Below are 26,278 nucleotides of genomic sequence, written 5' to 3' on the forward strand. Positions count from 1 at the left end.
GGCAGTTAGATTTGGGTATGTCTTCAGGCGGAAATTGAAAAAAGTAGGGGGGTAGCTCTAAGAGGTTTTAAGAGAAACCAGAAATGCCCCAGTATCCCCTTCAGCACGATTTGTATCAGCTTCCACCAACACCATCATTCCAGCATGTTCAAGAGCAGTTACAGTCATTTTCTTACCAATTTAAACAGTAACCAAAATCACCAAACCTCCTACATGTATAGGAGTAAACAATGAAAACAAAGTCAACATAACTTTTCCCATCACATTTCCAAATGTAGCATTAAACCAGTCACCAATTTGGTCAAAAACAGATTTTTCTGATTTTGAGAGTTTTACTAAGATCAGCAATCAGGGATTGAGTCAGGGAGGAGAATAACACAATTTTCAGGATCAATATTACCTTGTACGTTAGTGTCCTCCTTCCTTCGCCAAAAGATAATCTAAAGCAAACTCATGTCGGCTGACAACTGCTTTCAGATTTTGGACATCTAATTGGCTAAATCTTTGGATTGTTAAATTCACATGGGCCTGTAAAGAATAGGTTAAATTGGTTCAATTGTTTACCCACTTTCCTATGACAGCCACACCCCAGGAGGGTATGATTGACATACCAAAACTCTCACCCGGGTGTAGGACATGACCATAGGCTTCCTGATTGTCTGGGATGAGTCGTTTGGCACGCTGTAGTACCCCAGAGTTGGTTTTACCTGTCTCATTGAAAAGATCGGTGACCGGAATTCTTAAAATGTATATTTCTGTTCTCCCCAAACAACAACACCCCCATCCAGGAGGTAAAGTGAGATACCCCTTATCACTGCATACCCACATCCACCCAAAAGGTGCTCCCATGCCTTCCTCTATCCTGGAAATGTTTAAAGCTGTCACCTGTTACTGTAAGTCTAACACACTAAAATCTCCTTTAGCATAGTTTCTCCTATCACTATAGTCTTCTCTTAGTTGACCCATATATTCATGACAAGCTCTAGTATCTCCCATATCTTCCCTCTACCACATTAGGTAAGTTTGCTCCCTTCTCGTGACCCCCCCAACATACATGTGTCCTATAATCCCCAAATGTTCAACAGTCTTTCTAGCCAAGCACTTTATCATACATAAAAGCAACAGCAAAACACAGTAGTCCTACCAGGAGTGGAACAATCATGGCAGACATGAACATCATTACCTTACCCATCACGTTTCCAAATACACCATTAAACCAGTGTCCAATTTGGTCGAAGATGTGTTGTCAGCTTTTCACAGAGTACCACCTAATTTAACCAGGTCATTAATAATATCTGTCATGTTGTCAGAGGAGTCTGGAAACAATGTGACACAGTAATCCTCATCGTTTATTCCAAGGGACCTGTAGGCCTCTCTGTCTTTAGCCAGTATGTGCCATTTCGTCTCTGGTCACTACTTCCTTCAAATTCTGCACATTTAGTGACAACTGAGTAAAACCTTGTACTATCAAATTAGTAAGGGCCTGCATGGAGTATGCCAAATTGTTAATCCCTTTACTACAACTCCTGCACCTGGAAAGATTACTAGGGCTGTCATCTCTGTCTGAGACAGCACATGTCCATAAGCTTCATTATTTTGAGCCACTGCTCTTTTAGCTCTGCCATTCGATCTGAAATTAATTTGCAATGAACTGTTCAGCAACTCAGAAGCAAGTAATGTTGCTACTGTCAGTTCAGTTTTCCCCAGATAATAACACCCTTTCCATCCCATGGGGAGGAACATGTAGCCATTACACCCACAGATCCAGAGATGATCCGGAGTTGTCCCCATGCCTTTGCCTATGTTTGACATATTTACCCTAGTTATCAATTGTTGCCCATCCAGTACATCAAAACTACTGGTATCTGTTTTTAGTCCTGTGTAAGACAGGCAATTAGTGGTGTTTCCTACATCCACACTCCCTGAGTTGCAGATACAAACAGGGGGAGTTATTGTGGGTTTTAATCCTGTCAACACAACATCTCCTTCATCATTTAGGGGCTTTACACTACAAGTCAAATACTCTCCCCATTGTACTTCTGGAGGTCCTATGCATTTAATCAGCTGGGAATTTTTACCTGGTTTTACGCTAGGAACCTACCTTGGCCATTTAGTCTCAATGTGCCCACCCTCGTTAAATTATTTAGCTGCATCTGAACTATTACCTACTGTCTTATTGGATAATCCACATTCCCATGTTGCTTCCTTCCCCCTAGTGACCGAACATCAGAGTAGTATAATTGCTGTTTCTTTGTCGAACCCTGGTATTGTTCCTTTGCATAAAATGGAGTAACTAACATCCAAAATCATTCTTTCCAATTGGTACTACCTGGATTTCCCACAGAGAGGCTGTGGAGGTGAGTTTATGGAAAATCATTACCTGTATGCCAGATGTGTTCCCCCTCCCCTGTCATCTTATGTATGTCACTGTTTTCACCCATTTATTATTCTCCACATCCCCATCCACAAAGGGAACGAGTAAGATTTGGAGAGCAATAAATACCCTGCATGTGTTTTTCCATAGTTGCGATTTTCTTGTTTCACAACCATAGTTTCCTAGACATCTGATGACTCTTCAGGTTCTGTGGCTGAACCTGAATGTTGGTTCTTCTGACCTTTGGTCTCGGCCTTCTGCTCCTTTCCGTTGGCTCGGACCTTCTTCCTCCTTCAGATGTTCTCGGGGCCCTGCTCTCCCTCCCTCCAGTCGCTCATCCATGGCTTCCTCTCTGGGAGACGCTTGCAGTGGGAGAGATGATGATGCTAGCCGGACCTCTCCTCTACCCTCAGGGCTTTTGGTGTTACCATGGTTACCTGGAACAGACCCATCCATCGTGGTTGGTTCCATTTTCGTTTGTGGACCCTGAGTTTCACCCATTCTCCAGCGTTTATGGGTAGCTCGTCAGGGTCTTCACCTGGGATTGGTTCTGTTGCTTTCCTAGCGTGAGAGGGAAGAAAACTTACAACAGAAGTTAGTTCCTTCATGTACTCAAGATGGTCACACTAAATCTCAGTTATCTGTCGGTCAGACATAGGTCTCACTCCTGGGATGTTCATTGGTCGTCTTGTTAACATTTCACAAGGTGTACACCCAGTACCTTTGTTAAGGCTGCTGTACATTTTCATACGGACAAGAGCATAGTTTGACAAGGGAGCCTTTCAGGGTCAAGATTAGCCCTCAGTAACTCTTGTTACTCTGCGGTTGATAGATGGACACAAACTTCTGGTCAACACCCATCATTTTGGCCATTTTGGTAACCACATCTCCTATGAGATGGGTCCCATTGTCTGCAGACAAACCTCAGGCACTACGAACCTGAGTATAAACTCCCTAACTAGCAATTTTGCAACTGTTCGCGCATCACAGTTGGTGGTGGGATGGTTCCACCCACCTGGTAAACCTGTCAATTATCAACAGGCAGTATCTCTTTCTTTCTTTTCGCTCTACCATGTCTATGAAATCCATAGCTAGGTAGACAAAAGATCCTTTTGGAGTGGGGAACTTCCCTGGTTGCAGTGGATTTCCCTTGTCTATATTATATAACAAACATGTCGCACAACCATAAATTAACTGTTTTGCGTGCTAATTCAATTTTGGGTCAAATTTTCAAACATTCTCCTCCTCCATTCTCCTCTCATATCCCCCTTTGACGAATGGCTCACTTCATGAGCCAATCGGCAAATTTGAAAGATCATTGGTTGATGGTAAACAGGGCATGCCAGATAAAAGATGTAGCCATAAGCCAGACCTAGGACAGAGAGCACACCCTCTCTCCCTCCACACCTGGTGATTGAGAATATCAGCCTGCTGCTGTTTCTTAAGATCGGTAGTTTCAAATGACACAAACAACTAAAAAAATCAAATGCATGTGCTTGACAACGGGAAACAGACAATTTGGCCGCCTCATCAATTCTAGCATTATCACACCAATCCGTGTATGCCTCAAGCCAATGTGTTATATTTTCTCATAGCTTCAATCAACTGTTCAACATAAGGTCTGTTTTTAATAGGTGTGCCTGTGGTATTAGTAAACTCTCTTGCTTTCCAAACCTTACTAGCATATGCTGAATCTGAGTAGAAAGTAAGGGCCTTCCCTTCCCCCAATTCACAAGCTGTGGTCAGAGCTAATAAAATCTGCCTGTTGCGCTGATAAATGGTCTGGTAGGGGCCATATAACCTCAATATCACCTTCCACATCTACTACAGCTAATCATACATGTTTCTACCCTGTGCTTTGATCTATATAAGCAAAACTATCAATGAACAGCACCATGTCAGAGTCAAGCAGAGGTTCATCAAACAGGTCTTTGTCAGTACACATTCCCGGGCTGTCCAGATGTCCCTGTTGTTGTTACTGATGATTTGCTCAGGGATGCTCCAACAACTTGTCCAGGTTTGCATGCCCCAACTTCCCACAGGTCCAGCATTGAGTGTTTGTCCAGTAACGAGGGGATCTGGTGGGCCCATATCCTCTTCCAGTCCATGGCTGTGGGTCTGTGGTTGTGGTGAGCCTGTAGAAACAACTTGAGCAGATGTCTTGCGTCTTCCAGTCTGTTCCTTTTTGTAGACTGAGTTGGGGTGGCGAGGAAAAACTCCCTCCAGGAATTGTGCCTCCTTTTTCTTCCAGCACCATAATTCCCATCACAGTTTCTGATACAAGGGCACTCGTCAACCCCTTCCTTTTGTGCATTTTTCTCGTCTGAATTATCTCCTTGACTAAATCCAACCTTGTCCTGTTGAATGATCCAGCCATTCGATATCTATTTTCTCCTGCCATCTCTGTCCAGACATGCCATTTCTCAAAAGTGAATGTAAATTCTACAGCAGAATACTTCTCTTGCATATATTCAACAGACGTGATAGGCTTCCTTGCTCCTTTCTCCTCATTCTGGTTTGACTGTGCCATGGTGCTCCGGCTTTTTAAAATTTAGATAGTCTGCGTGTAATATGTTTTCCAATTTCTATAGGGTTATTCTAAAGTGTAATGTGTAGGAATATGCCTAAATAAATTATGTTCTATCTCCTTTCAGTGTGCGTTAAATAACAGTGGGTGATACTGTAATCATAATGCTGCTCTCACTTAATTCAGGCTATAGTGAATGGTTCTACTTATACCAAATATATTTCACACACGGGCCTCACAGAGACAACCGCATGGCAGACTTCAATTCCTAATGTTATATCTTAACCTTTCTAGCACAGCGGAACCCCTCAACAACATTCCGCTGAAAAGGCAGCGCGCAAAATTCTAAAATATATTTTTGTAATATGTAATTTTCACACATTAACAAGTCTAATACAGCAAATGAAAGATAAACATCTTGTTAATCTACCCATCGTGTCCGATTTCAAAAATGCTTTACAGCAAAAGCACAACATATGATTATGTTAGGTCAGAGTCAAGTCACAAAAACACATTGACATTTTCCAGCCAAAGATAGGAGTCACAAAAATCAGAAATATAGATCAAATGAATCACTAACCTTTGATGATCTTCATCAGATGACACTCATATGACATCACATTACACAATACATGTATGTTTGGTTCGATAATGTGCATATTTATATCCAAAAATCTCAGTTTTCATTGGCATGATACGTGCAGTAATGTTTTGATTCCAAAACATCTGGTGATTTTGCAGAAATAGTCAGAATAAACATTAATAAAAGATGCAACTGTTTTTCACATAATTAAAGATAGACTTATCCTCTATGCAACCGCTGTGTCAGATTTCAAAAAAACTTTACTGAAAAAGCATAATCTGAGAACGGCGCTCAGAACCCAATCCAGCCAAATAAAATTCTGCCATTTTGGAGTCAACATAAGTTAGAAAAAAACACTAATAAATATTCACTTACCTTTGATGATCTTCATCAGAAGGCACTCCCAGGAATCCCAGTTCAACAATAAATGACTGATTTGTTCCATAAAGTTCCATAAAGCCCATCATTTAGCCACTTGTTGTTAGCGTGTTCAGCCCAGTAATACATCTTCATGAGGCGCGAGCACTTCCCCCAGACAAAAACTTGAAAAGTTCCGTTACAGTCCGTAGAAACAAGTCAAATGATGTATGCAATCAATCTTTAGGATGTTTTTAACATAAATCATCAATAAGGTTCCAACCGGAGAATTTCATTGTCTGAAGAAAAGCATTGGAACAAGAGCAAACTCTGTCGGGAGCGCGCGTCATGAGACCAAGGCTCTCTGCCAGACCACTCACTCAAAGAGGTCTCATGAGCCCCTCCTTTATAGTAGAATCCTCAAACCAGTTTCTAAAGACGGTGACATCTAGTGGAAGCCCCAGGAATTGCAACCTCATCCATATCTGACTGTGATTTCAATAGGCACTGTTTTGAAAATCGATTTCTCACTTCCTGTTTGGATTTCTTCTCAGGATGTTGCCTGCCATATGAGTTCTGTTATACTCACAGACATCATTCAAACAGTTTTAGAAACGTCAGAGTGTTTTCTATCCAATACTAATACTAATATGCATATATTAGCATCTGGGATAGAGTAGGAGGCAGTTCAGTCTGGGCACGCTATTCATCCAAAGTGAAAATGCTGCCCCCTATCCCAAAAAGGTTAAAGGTGTGGAGCAACAGTAATATGTTATACACCAGTGCCCCCTGGTGGTGATAAAATCACAAAAAAACTTTTTATGAAAATGTCTCCAATACTGTCCTATGGTAGGAAAGTGTCACTAACAAATACGTTCAACCTTTAATTCAAATCATTTCTGTCCTACTCCTAACTTTTTATTCCGTCATTGGGCCATTACCCAATAAACCCCACCACAATCCACAGACAAACAAACAATGAAACATACAATGCACTTTTCATAAACAACTCAATTCATTCACTTGGTAAATTTCACACAAAATTACCACTATTCATAACCAACTCAACTCATTCACTGGGTACCTCTACAAAATAATAGAAATAACTAGTATCTTGGTAACTACCTTTTAACAAATAAAATTAGGTGATTAATGCTGAATCACCTCTGCAAAACTATCTAGTATTTAACTCATAACCGGCCACCCCTCCGTAGATAGGGCATGCCTCAGATAGCCGCGTCAAACCACCTGTGCACAATAAATAACTAGTAAACGGGTACCTCTAACAAATCAAATTAAAACCGGGCAATTGTCGCTCTGAAGTGCCCTTAACAAATATAATTAAAACCACCAAGCTTTCATTTCATTCATCCTATATTGACATCATGCATTTCACCAATAGTCCGTTACGTAATTTCTCCAAACTAAAATTAGACTATGTCATATTCAAAGTGTATGCCTATATTTTAGATTGTGTGAGGTGCCACTTACTTGAGGGAAACCACACCAGTGAATGCCAATTATTTACAGACTTAGATTAAATGAGTGTCTGCTTACCTTTTTTAATATAGAGCTCTGGCACCATGGTGTGGAATCTCTGCCAACCGGGATGACACTCACTCCTGGCAAGCTCGCCAAATGTTGGGGTTCGTTTCCTAGAAAATTTGTGGGCAGTGCTGAAACAGCGTGTGCGAGCAAGGAGGCCTACAAAATTGACTAAGTTACACCAGCTCTGTCAGGAGGAATGGGCCAAAATTCACCCAACTTATTGTGAGAAGCTTGTGGAAGACTACCCAAAACGTTTGACGCAAGTTAAACAATTTAAAGGCAATGCTACTGTTGTGGTTAGTTTCCTTGTTCATCATTGGCTCATTGGTGAAATTAACATTATGACAATATCTTTAATTAAATCATTCAAAAACCTTTATTAATGCAATTACAGACAGAAGTTGACAACTGGAACATAAAGCATGTTTCCGAGTAAGTTCTGTATCAAAAAAATGGTCCCAAGTTATTTTATTAAACCCAAAGTCCAGCCCGAGTGATGTCACTGCCTACATCATTATCTTTTACTCATGAGACCAAAACCATGCCTACTCAACACTAAAACTCTTGTTTATATAGCTATCTAAAAGCTTAGCAGTAAATGTCCAAGTTGATGTATAGTGGAACGTCTAACTAATCTCTTCTCTTACACTCCCCTGCAGAGTTCTGTCTTCACAGTCACACATTTCTCAGAGAGGTCTCTTTATAAGAGGCAAAGAGAACAGAAAACAGTGGTGGAACAATTATAAACATCTATAATGAATATGTATTGTTCATCTGTAGTCTAGAACCCTATAAATGTAAGGAAGGTGGGGTCTTATAACACCTCCCCTTATATTAATACAACATAAGCATAATCAATTATTATAATACATCAAACATTTGGTAAGCCCCTATCATGACCCCTAGGTGAACCTCCTTCACTACCAAATACTAATGGGCTGTAAGTAAACTTCTGACCCACCGGGAATGTGATGAAAGAAATAAAAGCTGAAATAAATCATTCTCTCTATTATTCTGACATTTGACATTCCTAAAATAGTGGTGATCCTAACTGACATAAGACAGGGAATTTTTACTAGGATTAAATGTCAGGAATTGTGAAAAACTGTATTTAAATGTATTTGGCTAAGGTGTCTGTAAACTTCCGACGTCAACTGTATATTTGTAATGTTTAATTCCTAATATGATTTTATTAAATTAGATATTTTTCCAATGGTTTTCAACAATGTGTGGTCTACGCTTTTCCCATTACATTTTCCCAGGTCTTCTCTACCTCCAACCCCCTAGGGACAGAGTGAACATCTGGTGACAGTTCTGCTCTATTCTGGGACAAGCAGAACCAACCAGCCATGTCTATGTAAATCTGTTTCACTCCCACAGCTACCAGTCTACCAGTTGACCTGTTTTACTGCCTTAAATACCCTGGACTGGGCCAGATGTGAGGGAGCTGACTGGTTTTAACCTCTATTGTGGATTCAGGGAGGGACACATAACAGATATGCCACCATGTAATTAATGACAGATAAAATGGAAATGATACTTTCTGATAATAGTATGTAGTGTATGTATCTACATAAATGTGTCATGTTTGAGCCCAGCATCATGTCTCATTCACAGATCTAACAGCTCATGAAAATAGTTAATACATGCCAGATGATCACATCAATAACTGGTTGTGTAGTGCATGTAGGGAATTGGTTTGGGGGGCTGATACTTTTCCTCTTACTTCTGTACATCTTACTCTACTATGGACTGGTATTGTCTTCCAAAACTACAAATAACTTTTACTGTATATACACTTTCAGTTCATGTCCAATATAACAAGTTACAACCATGATGACGATGATGACGTTGGGAGAACGTGTGATTTTTATGATACTTTCTAACCATTTTCAAAGTTTACCCCCTCTACTGATCAGTGTTCCATGTCACTGTCTCTTCCCCCTGCTGTATCAGTACAGTCACTGTGCAGTCTGACTGAGGGAGGTTTTTGTACGGCTCTGTATCACTGTGTGAACACTGGACCACTGTGGAAACTCTGACAGTAGTAATCTCCTGTATCTTCAGCCTGGACTCCACTGATGGTCAGAGTGAAGTCACTCCCAGATCCACTGCCACTGAATCTAGATGGAGTCCCAGACTGAAGGGTTTTAGCAAAGTAAATAAGGAGTTTAGGAGCTCCTCCGGGTTTCTGTTGATACCAGGCCAACCTCTGTCCATGTGTATCACTGTATACTGCACTGCTGGTCTTACAGCTGAGACTGACTGAGTGACCCATTGAAACAGCTTTCACTGCAGGAGTCTGGGTCACTGTGACCTGGCCTCTTGACTCTGAAACAGAAATGTAATTAACATTCAATCGCCCATTAATTTGCTCATTGCTTTACAAAAGAATGACTTTACAATAACATAATGGTATTTACTTTAATAAGGTTAAGTAACTACAGTCAGGGTAAATGTATGTAAAATATATTACCTTGAAAGCAGAGGGCAAATATCCAGATGAAGATGGTGATAAAAGTCATGGTTGTTTTGGGTTCTGTTGTCATGAAGGACAGCTCTCAGTCATGAAGTGTTAAACTCACAGGGTTATAAATACTCCCAGAGCACTGAAGCATGTGCTGCCAATGCAAACTGTCATATGTAAATAGTCTTACTGCTAGTACCTACATTCATAACTGTTAGCTATATAACTACATACAGATTATGCAGATACAGAATATTTTATCGTGTTATAAATAATTTATACTGTAAATCAGTGATCTAAGAGGAACATGTAATTATCTAAGTGTGTCAGTGGATTATACTCATAACCCAGGATTATCAGTCCCTAATACATTATTCCAGTACTTCAGTACTATCAGTCCCTATTGTATTATATTAGTAGTTCAGTACTCTCTGTCCCTATTATGTTATATTTGTACTTCAGTACTATCAGTCCCTATTGTATTATATTAGTAGTTCAGTACTCTCTGGCCCTATTGTGTTATATTTGTACTTCAGTACTATCAGTCCCTATTGTATTATATTAGTAGTTCAGTACTCTCTGTCCCTATTGTGTTATATTTGTACTTCAGTACTATCAGTCCCTATTGTATTATATTAGTAGTTCAGTACTCTCTGTCCCTATTGTGTTATATTTGTACTTCAGTACTATCAGTCCCTATTGTATTATATTAGTAGTTCAGTACTCTCTGTCCCTATTGTGTTATATTTGTACTTCAGTACTATCAGTCCCTATTGTGTTATATTTGTACTTCAGTACTATCAGTCCCTATTGTGTTATATTTGTACTTCAGTACTATCAGTCCCTATTGTACAGACAGAAGTTGACAACTGGAACATAAAGCATGTTTCCGAGTAAGTTCTGTATCAAAGAAATGGTCCCAAGTTATTTTATTAAACCCAAAGTCCAGCCCGAGTGATGTCACTGCCTACATCATTATCTTTTACTCATGAGACCAAAACCATGCCTACTCAACACTAAAACTCTTGTTTATATAGCTATCTAAAAGCTTAGCAGTAAATGTCCAAGTTGATGTATAGTGGAACGTCTAACTAATCTCTTCTCTTACACTCCCCTGCAGAGTTCTGTCTTCACAGTCACACATTTCCCAGAGAGGTCTCTTTATAAGAGGCAAAGAGACCAGAAAACAGTGGTGGAACAATTATAAACATCTATAATGAATATGTATTGTTCATCTGTAGTCTAGAACCCTATAAATGTAAGGAGGGTGGGGTCTTATAACCCCTCCCCTTATATTAATACAACATAAGCATAATCAATTATTATAATACATCAAGCATTTGGTAAGCCCCTATCATGACCCCTAGGTGAACCTCCTTCACTACCAAATACGAATGGGCTGTAAGTAAACTTCTGACCCACCGGGAATGTGATGAAAGAAATAAAAGCTGAAATAAATCATTCTCTCTACTATTATTCTGACATTTGACATTCTTAAAATAGTGGTGATCCTAACTGACATAAGACAGGGAATTTTTACTAGGATTAAATGTCAGGAATTGTGAAAAACTGTATTTAAATGTATTTGGCTAAGGTGTCTGTAAACTTCCGACGTCAACTGTATATTTGTAATGTTTAATTCCTAATATGATTTTATTAAATTAGATATTTTTCCAATGGTTTTCAACAATGTGTGGTCTACGCTTTTCCCATTACATTTTCCCAGGTCTTCTCTACCTCCAACCCCCTGGGGACAGAGTGAACATCTGGTGACAGTTCTGCTCTATTCTGGGACAAGCAGAACCAACCAGCCATGTCTATGTAAATCTGTTTCACTCCCACAGCTACCAGTCTACCAGTTGACCTGTTTTACTGCCTTAAATACCCTGGACTGGGCCAGATGTGAGGGAGTGGACTGGTTTTAACCCCTTTGGTGGATTCAGGGAAGGACACATAACAGATATGCCACCATGTAATTAATGACAGATAAAATGGAAATTTTACTTTCTGATAATAGTATGTAGTGTATGCATCTACATCAATGTGTCATGTTTGAGCCCAGCATCATGTCTCATTCACAGATCTAACAGCTCATGAAAAGAGTTAATACATGCTAGATGATCACATCAATAACTGGTTGTGAAGTGCATGTAGGGAAATGGTTTGGGGGGCTGATACTTTTCCTCTTACTTCTGTACATCTTACTCTACTATGGACTGGTATTGTCTTCCAAAACTACAAATAACTTTTACTGTATATACACTTTCAGTTCATGTCCAATATAACAAGTTACAACCATGATGACGATGATGACGTTGGGAGAACGTGTGATTTTTATGATACTTTCTAACCATTTTCAAAGTTTACCCCCTCTACTGATCAGTGTTCCATGTCACTGTCTCTTCCCCCTGCTGTATCAGTACAGTCACTGTGCAGTCTGACTGAGGGAGGTTTTTGTACGGCTCTGTATCACTGTGTGAACACTGGACCACTGTGGAAACTCTGACAGTAGTAATCTCCTGCATCTTCAGTCTGGACTCCACTGATGGTCAGAGTGAAGTCACTCCCAGATCCACTGCCACTGAATCTAGATGGAGTCCCAGAGTTACGGGTACTAATGAAATATGTAAGGAGTTTAGGAGATTCTCCGAGTTTCTGTTGATACCAGGCCAACCTCTGTCCATGTGTATCACTGTATACTGCACTGCTGGTCTTACAGCTGAAACTGACTGAGTGACCCACTGAAACAGCTTTCACTGCAGGAGTCTGGGTCACTGTGACCTGGCCTCTGGACTCTGAAACAGAGATGTAATTAACATTCAATCGCCCATTAATTTGCTCATTGCTTTACAAAATAATGACTTTACAATAACATAATGGTATTTACTTTAATAAGGTTAAGTACCTACAGTCAGGGTAAATGTATGTAAAATATATTACCTTGAAAGCAGAGGGCAAATATCCAGATGAAGATGGTGATAAAAGTCATGGTTGTTTTGGGTTCTGTTGTCATGAAGGACAGCTCTCAGTCATGAAGTGTTAAACTCACAGGGTTATAAATACTCCCAGAGCACTGAAGCATGTGCTGCCAATGCAAACTGTCATATGTAAATAGTCTTACTGCTAGTACCTACATTCATAACTGTTAGCTATATAACTACATACAGATTATGCAGATACAGAATATTTTATCGTGTTATAAATAATTTATACTGTAAATCAGTGATCTAAGAGGAACATGTAATTATCTAAGTGTGTCAGTGGATTATACTCATAACCCAGGATTATCAGTCCCTAATACATTATTCCAGTACTTCAGTACTATCAGTCCCTATTGTATTATATTAGTAGTTCAGTACTCTCTGTCCCTATTGTGTTATATTTGTACTTCAGTACTATCAGTCCCTATTGTACAGACAGAAGTTGACAACTGGAACATAAAGCATGTTTCCGAGTAAGTTCTGTATCAAAGAAATGGTCCCAAGTTATTTTATTAAACCCAAAGTCCAGCCCGAGTGATGTCACTGCCTACATCATTATCTTTTACTCATGAGACCAAAACCATGCCTACTCAACACTAAAACTCTTGTTTATATAGCTATCTAAAAGCTTAGCAGTAAATGTCCAAGTTGATGTATAGTGGAACGTCTAACTAATCTCTTCTCTTACACTCCCCTGCAGAGTTCTGTCTTCACAGTCACACATTTCTCAGAGAGGTATCTTTATAAGAGGCAAAGAGACCAGAAAACAGTGGTGGAACATTTATAAACATCTATAATGAATATATATTGTTCATCTGTAGTCTAGAACCCTATAAATGTAAGGAGGGTGGGGTCTTATAACCCCTCCCCTTATATTAATACAACATAAGCATAATCAATTATTATAATACATCAAACATTTGGTAAGCCCCTATCATGACCCCTAGGTGAACCTCCTTCACTACCAAATACTAATGGGCTGTAAGTAAACTTCTGACCCACCGGAAATGTGATGAAAGAAATAAAAGCTGAAATAAATCATTCTCTCTACTATTATTCTGACATTTGACATTCTTAAAATAGTGGTGATCCTAACTGACCTAAGACAGGGAATTTTTACTAGGATTAAATGTCAGGAATTGTGAAAAACTGTATTTAAATGTATTTGGCTAAGGTGTCTGTAAACTTCCGACATCAACTGTATATTTGTAATGTTTAATTCCTAATTTGTAATGTTTAATTTTTCCAATGGTTTTCAACAATGTGTGGTCTACGCTTTTCCCATTACATTTTCCCAGGTCTTCTCTACCTCCAACCCCCTAGGGACAGAGTGAACATCTGGTGACAGTTCTGCTCTATTCTGGGACAAGCAGAACCAACCAGCCATGTCTATGTAAATCTGTTTCACTCCCACAGCTACCAGTCTACCAGTTGACCTGTTTTACTGCCTTAAATACCCTGGACTGGGCCAGATGTGAGGGAGTGGACTGGTTTTAACCTCTATGGTGGATTCAGGGAGGGACACATAACAGATATGCCACCATGTAATTAATGACAGATAAAATGGAAATGATACTTTCTGATAATAGTATGTAGTGTATGTATCTACATCAATGTGTCATGTTTGAGCCCAGCATCATTTCTCATTCACAGATCTAACAGCTCATGAAAAGAGTTAATACATGCTAGATGATCACATCAATAACTGGTTGTGAAGTGCATGTAGGGAATTGGTTTGGGGGGCTGATACTTTTCCTCTTACTTCTGTACATCTTACTCTACTATGGACTGGTATTGTCTTCCAAAACTACAAATAACTTTTACTGTATATACACTTTCAGTTCATGTCCAATATAACAAGTTACAACCATGATGACGATGATGACGTTGGGAGAACGTGTGATTTTTATGATACTTTCTAACCATTTTCAAAGTTTACCCCCTCTACTGATCAGTGTTCCATGTCACTTCCCCCTCAGCACCTGCAGTAGGTCCCAGCTGTATCAGTACAGTCACTGAACAGTCTGACTGAGGGAGGTATTTGTACGGCTCTGTATCACTGTGTGAACACCCAGACACTGTTGGGAAGGTGGAAACTCTGACAGTAGTAATCTCCTGCATCTTCAGCCTGGACTCCACTGATGGTCAGAGTGAAGTCACTCCCAGATCCACTGCCACTGAATCTAGATGGAGTCCCAGACTGAAGGGTTTTAGCCCAGTATATTAGGAGTTTAGGAGCTCCTCCAGGTTTCTGTTGATACCAGTGCAAATAGTGTCCATTGCTGTTACTGTGTACAGCGCTGCTGGTTTTACAGCTGAATATGACTGAGTGACCCACTGAAACAGCTTTCACTGCAGGAGTCTGGGTCACTGTGATCTGGCCTCTTGACTCTGAAACAGAAATGCAATGTATATTTATAATTTAATTGTTCATTCATTTGTCCAGTATAAAATCATTCCTTTATATTGTCAGGGTCATTTTCTGTAAATTATATTACCTTGGAGACAGAGGGCAAGTGTCCAGATGAAGATGGTGATAAAAGTCATGGTTGTTGTGGGTTCTGTTGTCATGAAGGACAGCTCTCAGTCATGAAGTGTTAAACTCACAAGGCTATAAACACTACCAGAGCACTGAAGCATGTGCTGGCTATGCAAAGTCTCCTCTCTATGCAAATGATGTTCAGAGGAACAGCTATCACCATCAATGAATGATGAGAACAGGATTTGTTTCAAAGGCTATCTCACCGTGGTATCTAAAAATAACATGAGTAAGCAAAAAGTAGGTGCCTGTGCTTCTAGAATTCAAGTGGCTTCTTACTGTGAGGCTCTGCTACAGACAATCTGTTGAGGATAAAATAGGATGTGGTTTCAATCTCTCCGCAGTGGTTAGAGCTGGTAACAACATAAACCTCAGTGTTTCAGTGAACCTAGATAGAGGTTAAAACACACTGAGAGAAAAAATATACCACAGAAACATACATGATATAGTAGCCAAACTCCACTCAAAGGAATTTAATCTAAATTGGTTCACTTGAAAAAAAGGCCTAAGAGCACAGAGTTTGCTAAAAACACAAATTTACATCAAATATACAAATACAGTGCCTTGCGAAAGTATTCGGCCTCCTTGAACTTTGCGACCTTTTGCCACATTTCAGGCTTCAAACATAAAGATACAAAACTGTATTTTTTTGTGAAGAATCAACAACAAGTGGGACACAATCATGAAGTGGAACGACATTTATTGGATATTTCAAACTTTTTTAACAAATCAAAAACTGAAAAATTGGCCGTGCAAAATTATTCAGCCCCCTTAAGTTAATACTTTGTAGCGCCACCTTTTGCTGCGATTACAGCTGTAAGTCGCTTGGGGTATGTCTCTATCAGTTTTGCACATCGAGAGACTGACATTTCTTCCCATTCCTACTTGCAAAACAGCTCGAGCTCAGTGAGGTTGGATGGAGAGCATTTGTGAACAGCAGTTTTCAGTTCTTTCCACAGATTCTCGATTGGATTCAGGTCTGGACTTTGACTTGGCCATTCTAACACATGGATATGTTTATTTTTGAACCATTCCATTGTAGATTTTGCGTTATGTTTTGGATCATTGTCTTGTTGGAATCTCCGTCCCAGTCTCAGGTCTTTTGCAGACTCCATCAGGTTCTTCCAGAATGGTCCTGTATTTGGCTCCATCCATCTTCCCATCAATTTTAACCATCTTCCCTGTCCCTGCTGAAGAAAAGCAGGCCCAAACCATGATGCTGCCACCACCATGTTTGACAGTGGGGATGGTGTATTCAGGGTGATGAGCTGTGTTGCTTTTACGCCAAACATAACGTTTTGCATTGTTGCCAAAAATTTCAATTTTGGTTTCATCTGACCAGAGCACCTTCTTCCACATGTTTGGTGTGTCTCCCAGGTGGCTTGTGGCAAACTTTAAACAACACTTTTTCTGGATATCTGGCTTTCTTCTTGCCACTCTTCCATAAAGGCCAGATTTGTGCAATATACGACTGATTGTTGTCCTATGGACAGAGTCTCCCACCTCAGCTGTAGATCTCTGCAGTTCATCCAGAGTGATCATGGGCCTCTTGGCTGCATCTCTGATCAGTCTTCTTGTATGAGCTGAAAGTTTAGAGGAACGGCCAGGTCTTGGTAGATTTGCAGTGGTCTGATACTCCTTCCATTTCAATATTATCGCTTGCACAGTGCTCCTTGGGATGTTTAAAGCTTGGGAAATATTTTTGTATCCAAATCCGGCTTTAAACTTCTTCACAACAGTATATCGGACCTGCCTGGTGTGTTCCTTGTTCTTCATGATGCTCTCTGCGCTTTTAACGGACCTCTGAGACTATCACAGTGCAGGTGCATTTATACGGAGACTTGATTACACACAGATGGATTGTTTTTATCATCATTAGTCATTTAGGTCAACATTGGATCATTCAGAGATCCTCACTGAACTTCTGGAGAGAGTTTGCTGCACTGAAAGTAAAGGGGCTGAATAATTTTGCACGCCCAATTTTTCAGTTTTTGATTTGTTAAAAAAGTTTGAAATATCCAATAAATGTCGTTCCACTTCATGATTGTGTCCCACTTGTTGTTTAGTCTTCACAAAAAACATACAGTTTTATATCTTTATGTTTGAAGCCTGAAATGTGGCAAAAGGTCGCAAAGTTCAAGGGGGCCGAATACTTTCGCAAGGCACTGTATATAGCCTTTTGTTTGGCAAATAATAACAAACAAAAATCTAGAAGTTCAGAATGTCATGTGGTATTGACCAATTGTCGTTAGAGGATTACCTCAAGCCAATCCCTTTCAAATATGTTGCTTCGTTAAGTTCAGGTCCTTATGTCACAACACATGTGCACTTACAGTGAAATACATGACAATAAACATCAATAGTCCTTTACACTTAGATTTAAGCACCGATACAAAGGTTAAATACGTGTCTGTTTTCCGACAAAGAAAAGTGGGATGGATGTTGAGTCTCTTCAGCAATATTCAACATAGCAACACTTCCTCTGAAATAATACAGTACCTCTCCGAAAACAACGCAGGAGACAGAAGACACAGGTCATTGTAATTGTTTATACACCTCTTTTCCAGAAGTCATTGTTGAGTCATTGCATCTTTCCTGTGGCTCTACAAAACTGTCTTCAGATGTTCACTAATGTTTCCTCGTTGTCAGATTGGAATAATACTCAGGTTCAGTTGTGTTGCCCTTGTCTGGCACTGCTCTGCTGTTTTCATGAAGCCCTGGTCAGCCATCATTTGAGAGATCTCTGTATACATGTGTTCCATTTCAGTGTTTCCCCTCAGGTCCTCTTGGATTCTGACACTGCCCCATATGTCAAGGAGGGCTTCAGTCTCCTCAATGCTCCAGGGGAGATCTAGTTCCCACGATGATGGACAGCTGCCTGATTCTGGAGAGACTGAAGAAAAAAAAAACGTAAACGAAGGCCCAACGTTGATAGTATAACGTAAAACAGCATTTACTGTACAGAGACTGGGAGATTGTTTCCCTTACCAGTTCCTTGGACTTGGCCACCTGGGACCTCTCCCATGTCTGTGGCACCATTTGATTCCTCAGCCAGAGAGTCACAGGGTAGATACTTGTTCCCGAATATTTGCACAAACTGATCGTAGAATTTGCACTCAACTTTTTCCCCTCCAATCCTGTGAAAATAGAACATAACATTTGGTTGTTGATTCAATACTTATTCCTCATATCTGGTTAGTTAATGAGCTTTGCTTATCTAACATGAGCATGGCAAACCTCTGACCATGAATACAAAACTATATGGAGTCTTCATAATCCATTCACAATTATAAATAGTGGTTATCAATTTCATATGCATATCTTTTCCCCCATGGCTTACTGTTTGCTCTCGCAGAACTGGCGAAAGTTGGCCTTTAGCCGCTTCACTCTAGACTGGCACTGTTCGGCTGTCCTCAGGTAGCCCTCGTTGGCCATGGCCTGAGAGATCTCAGTGAAAATGTGTCTGTTTTTAGTGCAGCCCTTCAGATCCTCCTGGACCTCGTCACTCCCCCAGATACTGAGGAGGACCTGGGTCTCACTGTCACTCCAGGAGAACTTGGAGCCGTCAGTTAAAGGACGGCTAGCTGAAGACAAAGACACCCAATGAACACATTGTTTACAATGGGAAGGGGGTTAGTGTAAATAAAACAACTCATAGAACATTTAAAGGTATGGTATGGCTTTGCTTTACCTTTCCTTTGGTCAACTTCAAGTGTAGGCTCCCAAACAGCAGCTTCCTCATTGTCTAACGAATCTTCGGCCAAACTGTCAACGTTGAGCTCCCTCGAGAAAATCTCCTCCATCTGGTCGTAGAACTTACATTCCATTCTGAGGAAAGGGAAGATTTGACTATTTAATTTCAGTTGAATCATCATATCCTCTGACCACATGTACTACGTAACAATAACAGTGATAAAAACAAGACTGCAATTACATTGTTTACTCATGTGATGAAAATAAGTAAAGCATTGATTTGTTGACTTAAAGATATTGCGTCAATTTATATCCGATGATGTGGCGTGATTTTTAAAGTAAATAACTAGACATGAAATGGTAGTTATAAATCTTTTGCATTCACTTGTCATGGTGGAAGCTGGCCTTGAGTCGTTTGATGCGGGTGTGGCACTGCTCAGCTGTCCTGATGAACCCCTGGGTCGTCATCCTCCGTGAGATGTATTCAAACACATGTCTGTTCTTCAAGCAGCCGCGGAGGGAGAGCTGCACATGGTCCTCACCCCAGACCTCCAGCAGAGCCTGGGTCTCCCGATCGGACCAGGGCATCTTTCTGCTGGACTCCGCCACAGCGTAACTGACTGAGCCCTGGCCTTCAAAAAAATATGTTTTTGGGAGGCTTTAGGTGGCTACTAAGTACATTTTTGAAGATTGATTATGACTAAGGTCCTGATTTGACCTGACCAAGACAAACAACTGTTGGCACTGACACAGGAAAAACACAGGGCCCTAATTACATTAGACTTTGAGGGTAAGGATAATGAGGAGGCACCATACCCGTTTCCTGATCTGGTTCCTCAGTGGGATCTGGATTGAAGTCATCACACAAATCAACAATCTCTGCATCGAGGGAGAGCGTGTCGTTGCCTAGCACCGGCTCCAGGAACCTGTAGTATCTGAAGAGTAAGGGCTCCCCTCCGTTTCTGTAGGTACGACCAGAGGTAGAGGGAAGTGGGGGGTTCATTTGTAACAGGTACCAATTTAGGCACCATGACTCACCTTACTCACAAATAATCTGTGCTTTGCACTTACGCCCTGCTGTGGAGACACCGTCGGTAGGTTTTCCTCAGCCGCTTAACCCTCGAGTGGCACTGCTCAGCTGTTTTGAAGTGCCCAATGGTGGCCAGCTTCTCCGCGATGTCGGCGAAAATGTGCCCGTTGCGGACGCAACCTCGTAGACTGGCCTGGACATCCTCGTTCCCCCACAGCTCAATGAGGGCCAGCGTCTCTGGCTCTGACCACGGGATGCATCTCATCCCATCAGCACCTGCTCCGGGAGATATATACATTGGAAACATCCAGTGTCTTCAGTGTAAACAGATAACTGTCTGTATTACCACCGTACCTGTGTCCTGGTCTACTGTTGGATCGTCTCTTTCATCATACTCATCAATGGACGCCGCTTCATGCCCAAGTATTCGCTCCAACTGATTGTAGAACTTGTATTCCACTCCCTTTCTTCCACATCTGAGAACAGCAGACAGAAAAGGAAGCCATTTAAAAAAGGTCGATGCAGAATTGTGGCTACGGGTTAGATAGAGTACACTTATTTGTATGCTTCTGCAAATGAAAATCAACATAAAGGGTCCAATTTAAACCTGTTTTGTACACATACTTTTTCCTGTCGTAGCACTGACGGAAGTTGTTCCTCATGGACTTGACTTTCCAACGACACTGCTCTGGGGTCTTGGAGTACCCTTGGTCATGCATCTTTTCTGATATGTCCATGTAGACAGGGCCGTTATAGACAAAGTCTCTCAGCACCCTCTGAACCTCATCCTCCCCCCAGATGTCAATGAGGGCCAGGGTTTCAGGATCCAACCATGAGCCTGGTGTGATCCTCTCAGAAGTGGTGTAGTTGTCCACTTCTGTACACTCTAAATACAAAACAGCCCAATAACATGAAAGTGTCTCTGTTTAGACTTGGCAAAGGAACTTGTGTTGAGGGGACGGCACCTACAGTAGAACCAGTAGTTAAATAGACTGCTCAAAAAAATAAAGGGAACACTAAAATAACATATCCTAGATCTGAATGAATGAAATATTCTTATTAAATACTGTTTTCTTTACATAGTTGAATGTGCTGACAACAAAATCACACAAAAATTATCCATGGAAATCAAATGTATCAACCCATGGAGGTCTGGATTTGGAGTCACACTCAAAATTAAAGTGGGAAAACCACACTAGAGGCTGATCCAACTTTGATGTAATGTTCTTAAAACAAGTCAAAATGAGGCTCAATAGTGTGTGTGGCCTCCACGTGCCTGTATGACCTCCCTAAAACGCCTGGGCATGCTCCTGATGAGGTGGCGGATGGTCTCCTGAGGGATCTCCTCCCAGACCTGGACTAAAGCATCCGCCAACTCCTGGACAGTCTGTGGTGCAACGTGGCGCGAGACATGATTTCCCAGATGTGTTCAGTTGGATTCAGGTCTGGGGAATGGGCGGGCCAGTCCATAGCATCAATGCCTTCCTCTTGCAGGAACTGCTGACACACTCCAGCCACATGAGGTCTAGCATTGTCTTGCATAAGGAGGAACCCAGGGCCAACCGAACCAGCATATGGTCTCACAAGGGGTCTGAGGATCTCATCTCGGTACCTAATGGCAGTCAGGCTACCTCTGGCGAGTACATGGAGGGTTGTGCGGCCCCCCAAAGAAATGCCACCCCACGACTGACCCACCGCCAAACCGGTCATGCTGGAGGATGTTGCAGGCAGCAGAACGTTCTCCACGGCGTCTCCAGACTCTGTCACATCTGTCCAGTGTGAACCTGCTTTCATCTGTGAAGAGCACAGGGCGCCAGTGGCAAATTTGCCAATTGTGGTGTTCTCTGACAAATGCCAAACGTCCTGCACGGTGTTGGGCTGTAAGCACAACTCCCACCTGTGGACGTCGGGCCCTCATACCACCCTCATGGAGTCCGTTTCTGACCGTTTGAGCAGACACATGCACATTTGTGGCCTGCTGGAGATCATTTTGCAGGGCTCTGGCAGTGCTCCTCCTGCTCCTCCTTGCACAAAGGCGGAGGTAGCGGTCCTGCTGCTGGGTTGTTGCCCTCCTACGGCCTCCTCCACGTCTCCTGGTAGCACCTCCATGCTCTGGACACTACGCTGACAGACACAGCAAACCTTCTTGCCACAGCTCGCATTGATGTGCCATCCTGGATGAGCTGCACTACCTGAGCCACTTGTGTGGGTTGTAGACTCCGTCTCATGCTACCACTGGAGTGAAAGCACCGCCAGCATGTGTCTTGCTAATTGCCTATAATTTCCACCTGTTGTCTATTCCATTTGCACAACAGCATGTGAAATTTATTGTCAATCGGTGTTGCTTCCTAAGTGGACAGTTTGATTTCACAGCAGTGTGATTGACTTGGAGTTACATTGTCTTGTTTAAGTGTTCCCTTTATTTTTTTGAGCAGTGTATATAACAAACCGGGTTCAATCTGACATAGCCATGCTGGGTGTCAATAGAACGTTTGCATAGTTTGAAATGAGCTGAACTTTTTACCTTGAAGTGAGTCACTGTTTGATTCATCTGATATGTCATTGGTCAAGTCTGTCACCACTGTGCTGGTAGAGGGAGGCTGCCTCTCAAGTATTTGATCTAAAATATTGTAGAACTTAAAATGAACCTGCTCAGATCCAGATGAACTAGGAAGAGCACAGGTAGAGAGAGATTGCAAAATTAGAATCAAACACGTAATCCAATTCACATTAGCAACATGACAAATGTATCAACAATAGAAGCTGAAATGCAATGGCCACCTGATGGTTTCCTGGCACTGCCGATAGCTGGCTTTCAAACGCTTTATCCTGGTGTGGCACTGCTCTGCAGTTCTGTGATAACCACGGATGTTGAGCTTTTCCGAAATCTCTGAGTATATGTGACCGTTGTGCGGGCAGCGCTTCAGGTTCTGCTGCACAGTGTCGTCTCCCCAGAGCTCCAGAAGGATCACTGTCTCGCCGTCCACCCAGGGGATCTTCTTCCTGTCCTCTGGCACGCCCACCACAGCCTCTGGATGGATCAGAGTCAAAGGGAAATAGTGTGTGAGAAGGATTGGCCCAATCCCAAACCATCTACTCACCCTTGTCACTAAAACCTTGCTGACTTCGTCTCACAGATATCAAAGAATGAGTCAGATATGCTATGTTGATTTTCTTCAAGTTGATCTTATTATAGTATACTAGTGAAAGAGGAACTGGTTAACCAGTAGAGAATGTGACCATCCATACCCCTCTCCTGGGAAGAGTTAACAGAGCACTCGTTGTCTGCTGACCATGCTTCTCTAGAGTCCATGTCAAGACAGTTTTCTGACACCTCCACGTATGAGGGAAGCTCATTCCCCAGTATTCTCTCCAGTAGGTCATAGAATTTGCATTCTACTTGCTCTCTGCCTTTCATGCTGTGTTTGGGGAAAGAAAACAAAGCACATTTTCAAAACAAATAATTTTTCTGGCTCAAATAGACCAAATGTAAGCCATCACAGGATCACAGTGGGACTCCCAATGCACAAAGAAAATGATTGTTAAACTATAACTGACATACTTGTTCTCGTAGCACTGTCGGAAACTCCGTTTCAGTCTTTTAACCCTTGTCTGGCATTGCTCTGCAGTCCGGATAAAGCCCTGGGCAGACATCTTTTGGGATATCACAGCGAAAAGGTGCCCATTTCTATGCATACCCCTCAATTCCCTCTGCATTTTGTCATCTCCCCATATGTTGATTAGGGTGAGGGTCTCCAAGTCTGTCCAGGGAACACTTCTTGTTCCTTCAGTGGAAATAGAGACAAACACAAGAGCAGTGATCACTGATTATTAATCATTTGATTGATTTAGATGAATCACATTGCAAATTCCAAATGTAAAATCAGCTGTATTAACATTCAAGCAGTTTGACCTCTTTGTAAGGTGGTGGGCAACATGCTGCAGGCAAACACACATTAGCCCCTTTCCCAAGAGACAATATTATGTGATTTACCAAGAAAGGCACAATCGGACCATACCCATATCTTCTAGACCAGAGTGGCCAGGGAATTCCCAATCATCAGTGTCTTCTAGATGGTCATCTGTCACCTCTTCAACATCATAGGTGACCTCAGGAACCGTTAAGGGGGACACATTCCCAAGTATTCGCTCTAGCTGGTCATAAAATTTACACTCCACTCTGTATATAGGGAATGGTTTCAGTGTGAGAATATAGACAAGCACATTCCAGTGATATTGTCCATAAGAAACAAAAATATATTATAATAATAAATTCTATATACATTGCAAATGTTCTTTAGTAGTGTACTCACTTCTGCTGGAGAGACTGACGAAAGCTGTTCTTCAATCGTTTGATCCTGGTCTGACACTGCTCTACAGTTCTCATGTAGCCTCTCTCAGACATGTTTTTGGAAATGAGAGTGAACACGTGGCGATTTTTGACACAGCCTTTCAGAACTCGCTGCACAGAGTCTTTTCCCCAAATGTCTATGAGGTTTAGAGTCTCATCATCCGACCAAGGGACTTTGATGTCAGTCGTCATGGGATAGGCAGCATCTTGGGGTTCTTGACACAAAAGGGTAAGTAAAACTGTCATGCATTTTCTTTTACCATGTACTGTATTTCACATTTCATTCAGAACGAACAGAGATTCCACACCTGTGTATTCTCCCCATATCGAGATGAGAGGAGATTCACTAAAAGATTCGATATTCACTGGAGAATCCCTGTAAAAGAGGAAGACAGCAATGTATATAAAGCAGAATTAAAATCCCCCCCCCCAAAAAAAATGGAATGACATCAAAGGCATGCTGGGAGACACACCAATATAAGCTACTTCAATATCAGTTCTTACTGAAACAGAGGTGAATCTGCTTGCCGTTTCCGGGGAACCTCCGAACTGTCGCTCATTTTCCTCTTCGAGGGCAGAGTCTGCCCTCGCCTACTCTCATTTGCTGAAAATGATGTTCCCTCCTCCACAATTTCATCTGTTTCAATTCTGTCCCTCTGTTCATTTCGCTTCTGTCTTGTTCTCTCAGATATCCTCCTCTTGCCAGTCTCCAGATTTGATTGGTCAATGGGAATCTCAATAATCTCTTCTTTATTTGGATGGTTTGAATTTGGTGTGGCATCTTGCAGGTGTTTTTGAGTTTGTTTGTCAACAGTAGTCCCCAGTTTTGTGACTGGAGGGAGAGACAGAGAGGAGAGGATGCAGTCGTCCATAGGTAAAGAGCAAGTGTCTGAGAGAAATAGAGAATGAGAGGCTCAGTAAATCACTGCGACTTCTCACCCGTTTAGCTACAGTCAAATAATAAATGTATAATTCTAACAGTCAAAGCAAAGTAATACAGTAGCAAAGACCATGACTCATCAGTCATAATTATCTACTAAGCCAGCCTTACCTTTTACGTCAACATGTCCAAGATTTCTGTGATGTTCAATTAAAGCCTTCATCTCCTCTGGCGGAGTCGCTGATTGCAAACACTCATCCAGAACTGAGGGGGCTCCATCAAGCCATGACACCATCTGAGAAAGAGCCCTTAGTCATTAGCAGTGGTAGGTTAAAGTTGAATACAATACATGCTGTATTTTGAAGGCAATTGTCAAGGTGCGTATGTGAAGTATAATGTTGAGTTCAATGGAGGCACCTGTGCAAAGTCTGGTACAGGCAGCAGCTCCTCCAGTCTGGAGAGGAACTCCCACAGGAGAATCTCCAGTGCTGTGTCATACTTCTGGCCGTACTGTACTGGGAACACCTCCTGGGGGAATTAGAAGACATAAAAATGGAACTGTGAGTGAGGGGGGGGGGGGGGGGGGGAGGGGAGGAGAGAGAAAATTAGGGAGTGTCATCATCTCACCAGGAAGAAGTCCTCTTTCACACCTGGGTCTTGAAGAAGGGTTTGGACCAGCTCCAAGAAATTGGCCCCGGAATCTTCTACTTGTGCATCAGTCACCTTTAACATGCACACACACCGCGGGAGATGAATTACCCAAACTATGTGTGTATTTCTTCCTATTGATTAAATTTATTTTATGCACAGGAGGCTGCTGAGGGGAAAACTGATCATAATAATTGCTGGAATAGAGTGAATGGAATGATATAACACATGGAAACCATGTGTTTGATAACATTCAATTTATGCCATTGCAGACATTACTATGAGCCCGTTCTCCCGAAA

The 26,278-nt window shown here is 41.6% G+C and overlaps 1 protein-coding gene and 2 long non-coding RNA genes across 5 annotated transcripts in view; all 3 read right to left on the minus strand.

Annotated features, from left to right (window-relative positions):
* The window catches only part of zgc:113263 (TIN2_N and Myb_DNA-bind_4 domain-containing protein), a 68,836-nt gene that overhangs the window by 40,558 nt on the left and 2,000 nt on the right, over positions 1-26,278 (minus strand). The window contains exons 4-23 of one of the 3 annotated variants that reach the window (XM_021577144.3): positions 25,958-26,053; positions 25,748-25,858; positions 25,502-25,625; positions 24,955-25,282; positions 24,759-24,826; positions 24,413-24,665; positions 24,119-24,279; positions 23,662-23,884; positions 23,349-23,518; positions 22,881-23,130; positions 22,624-22,766; positions 20,724-20,985; positions 20,454-20,575; positions 20,141-20,375; positions 19,886-20,031; positions 19,455-19,701; positions 19,068-19,204; positions 18,717-18,960; positions 18,365-18,513; positions 15,821-18,269 (exon numbers count right to left, since the gene is read on the minus strand). In XM_021577144.3, the coding sequence (XP_021432819.3) occupies positions 18,022-18,269; positions 18,365-18,513; positions 18,717-18,960; positions 19,068-19,204; positions 19,455-19,701; positions 19,886-20,031; positions 20,141-20,375; positions 20,454-20,575; positions 20,724-20,985; positions 22,624-22,766; positions 22,881-23,130; positions 23,349-23,518; positions 23,662-23,884; positions 24,119-24,279; positions 24,413-24,665; positions 24,759-24,826; positions 24,955-25,282; positions 25,502-25,625; positions 25,748-25,858; positions 25,958-26,053 (3,717 nt within the window). In that variant the 3' untranslated portion in view covers positions 15,821-18,021. Of the gene's footprint in view, positions 1-15,820; positions 18,270-18,364; positions 18,514-18,716; positions 18,961-19,067; positions 19,205-19,454; positions 19,702-19,885; positions 20,032-20,140; positions 20,376-20,453; positions 20,576-20,723; positions 20,986-22,623; positions 22,767-22,880; positions 23,131-23,348; positions 23,519-23,661; positions 23,885-24,118; positions 24,280-24,412; positions 24,666-24,758; positions 24,827-24,954; positions 25,340-25,501; positions 25,626-25,747; positions 25,859-25,957; positions 26,054-26,278 lie in introns of those variants that run through there. The other 2 variants (XM_021577143.3, XM_090213876.1) reach the window with 2 other exon arrangements.
* On the minus strand, positions 10,753-12,972 carry LOC149972994 (uncharacterized). Its single transcript, XR_016490182.1, has 2 exons — positions 12,797-12,972; positions 10,753-12,651 (listed from the first exon to the last, which is right to left on the minus strand). It is a non-coding gene; the product is annotated as an uncharacterized LOC149972994 (long non-coding RNA).
* On the minus strand, positions 13,332-15,826 carry LOC149972995 (uncharacterized). Its single transcript, XR_016490184.1, has 2 exons — positions 15,336-15,826; positions 13,332-15,228 (listed from the first exon to the last, which is right to left on the minus strand). It is a non-coding gene; the product is annotated as an uncharacterized LOC149972995 (long non-coding RNA).

This window comes from Oncorhynchus mykiss, chromosome 21 (assembly GCF_057628025.1).
Source record: "Oncorhynchus mykiss isolate SJ-2025 chromosome 21, ASM5762802v1, whole genome shotgun sequence".
NCBI classification, from domain to species: Eukaryota; Metazoa; Chordata; class Actinopteri; order Salmoniformes; family Salmonidae; genus Oncorhynchus; species Oncorhynchus mykiss.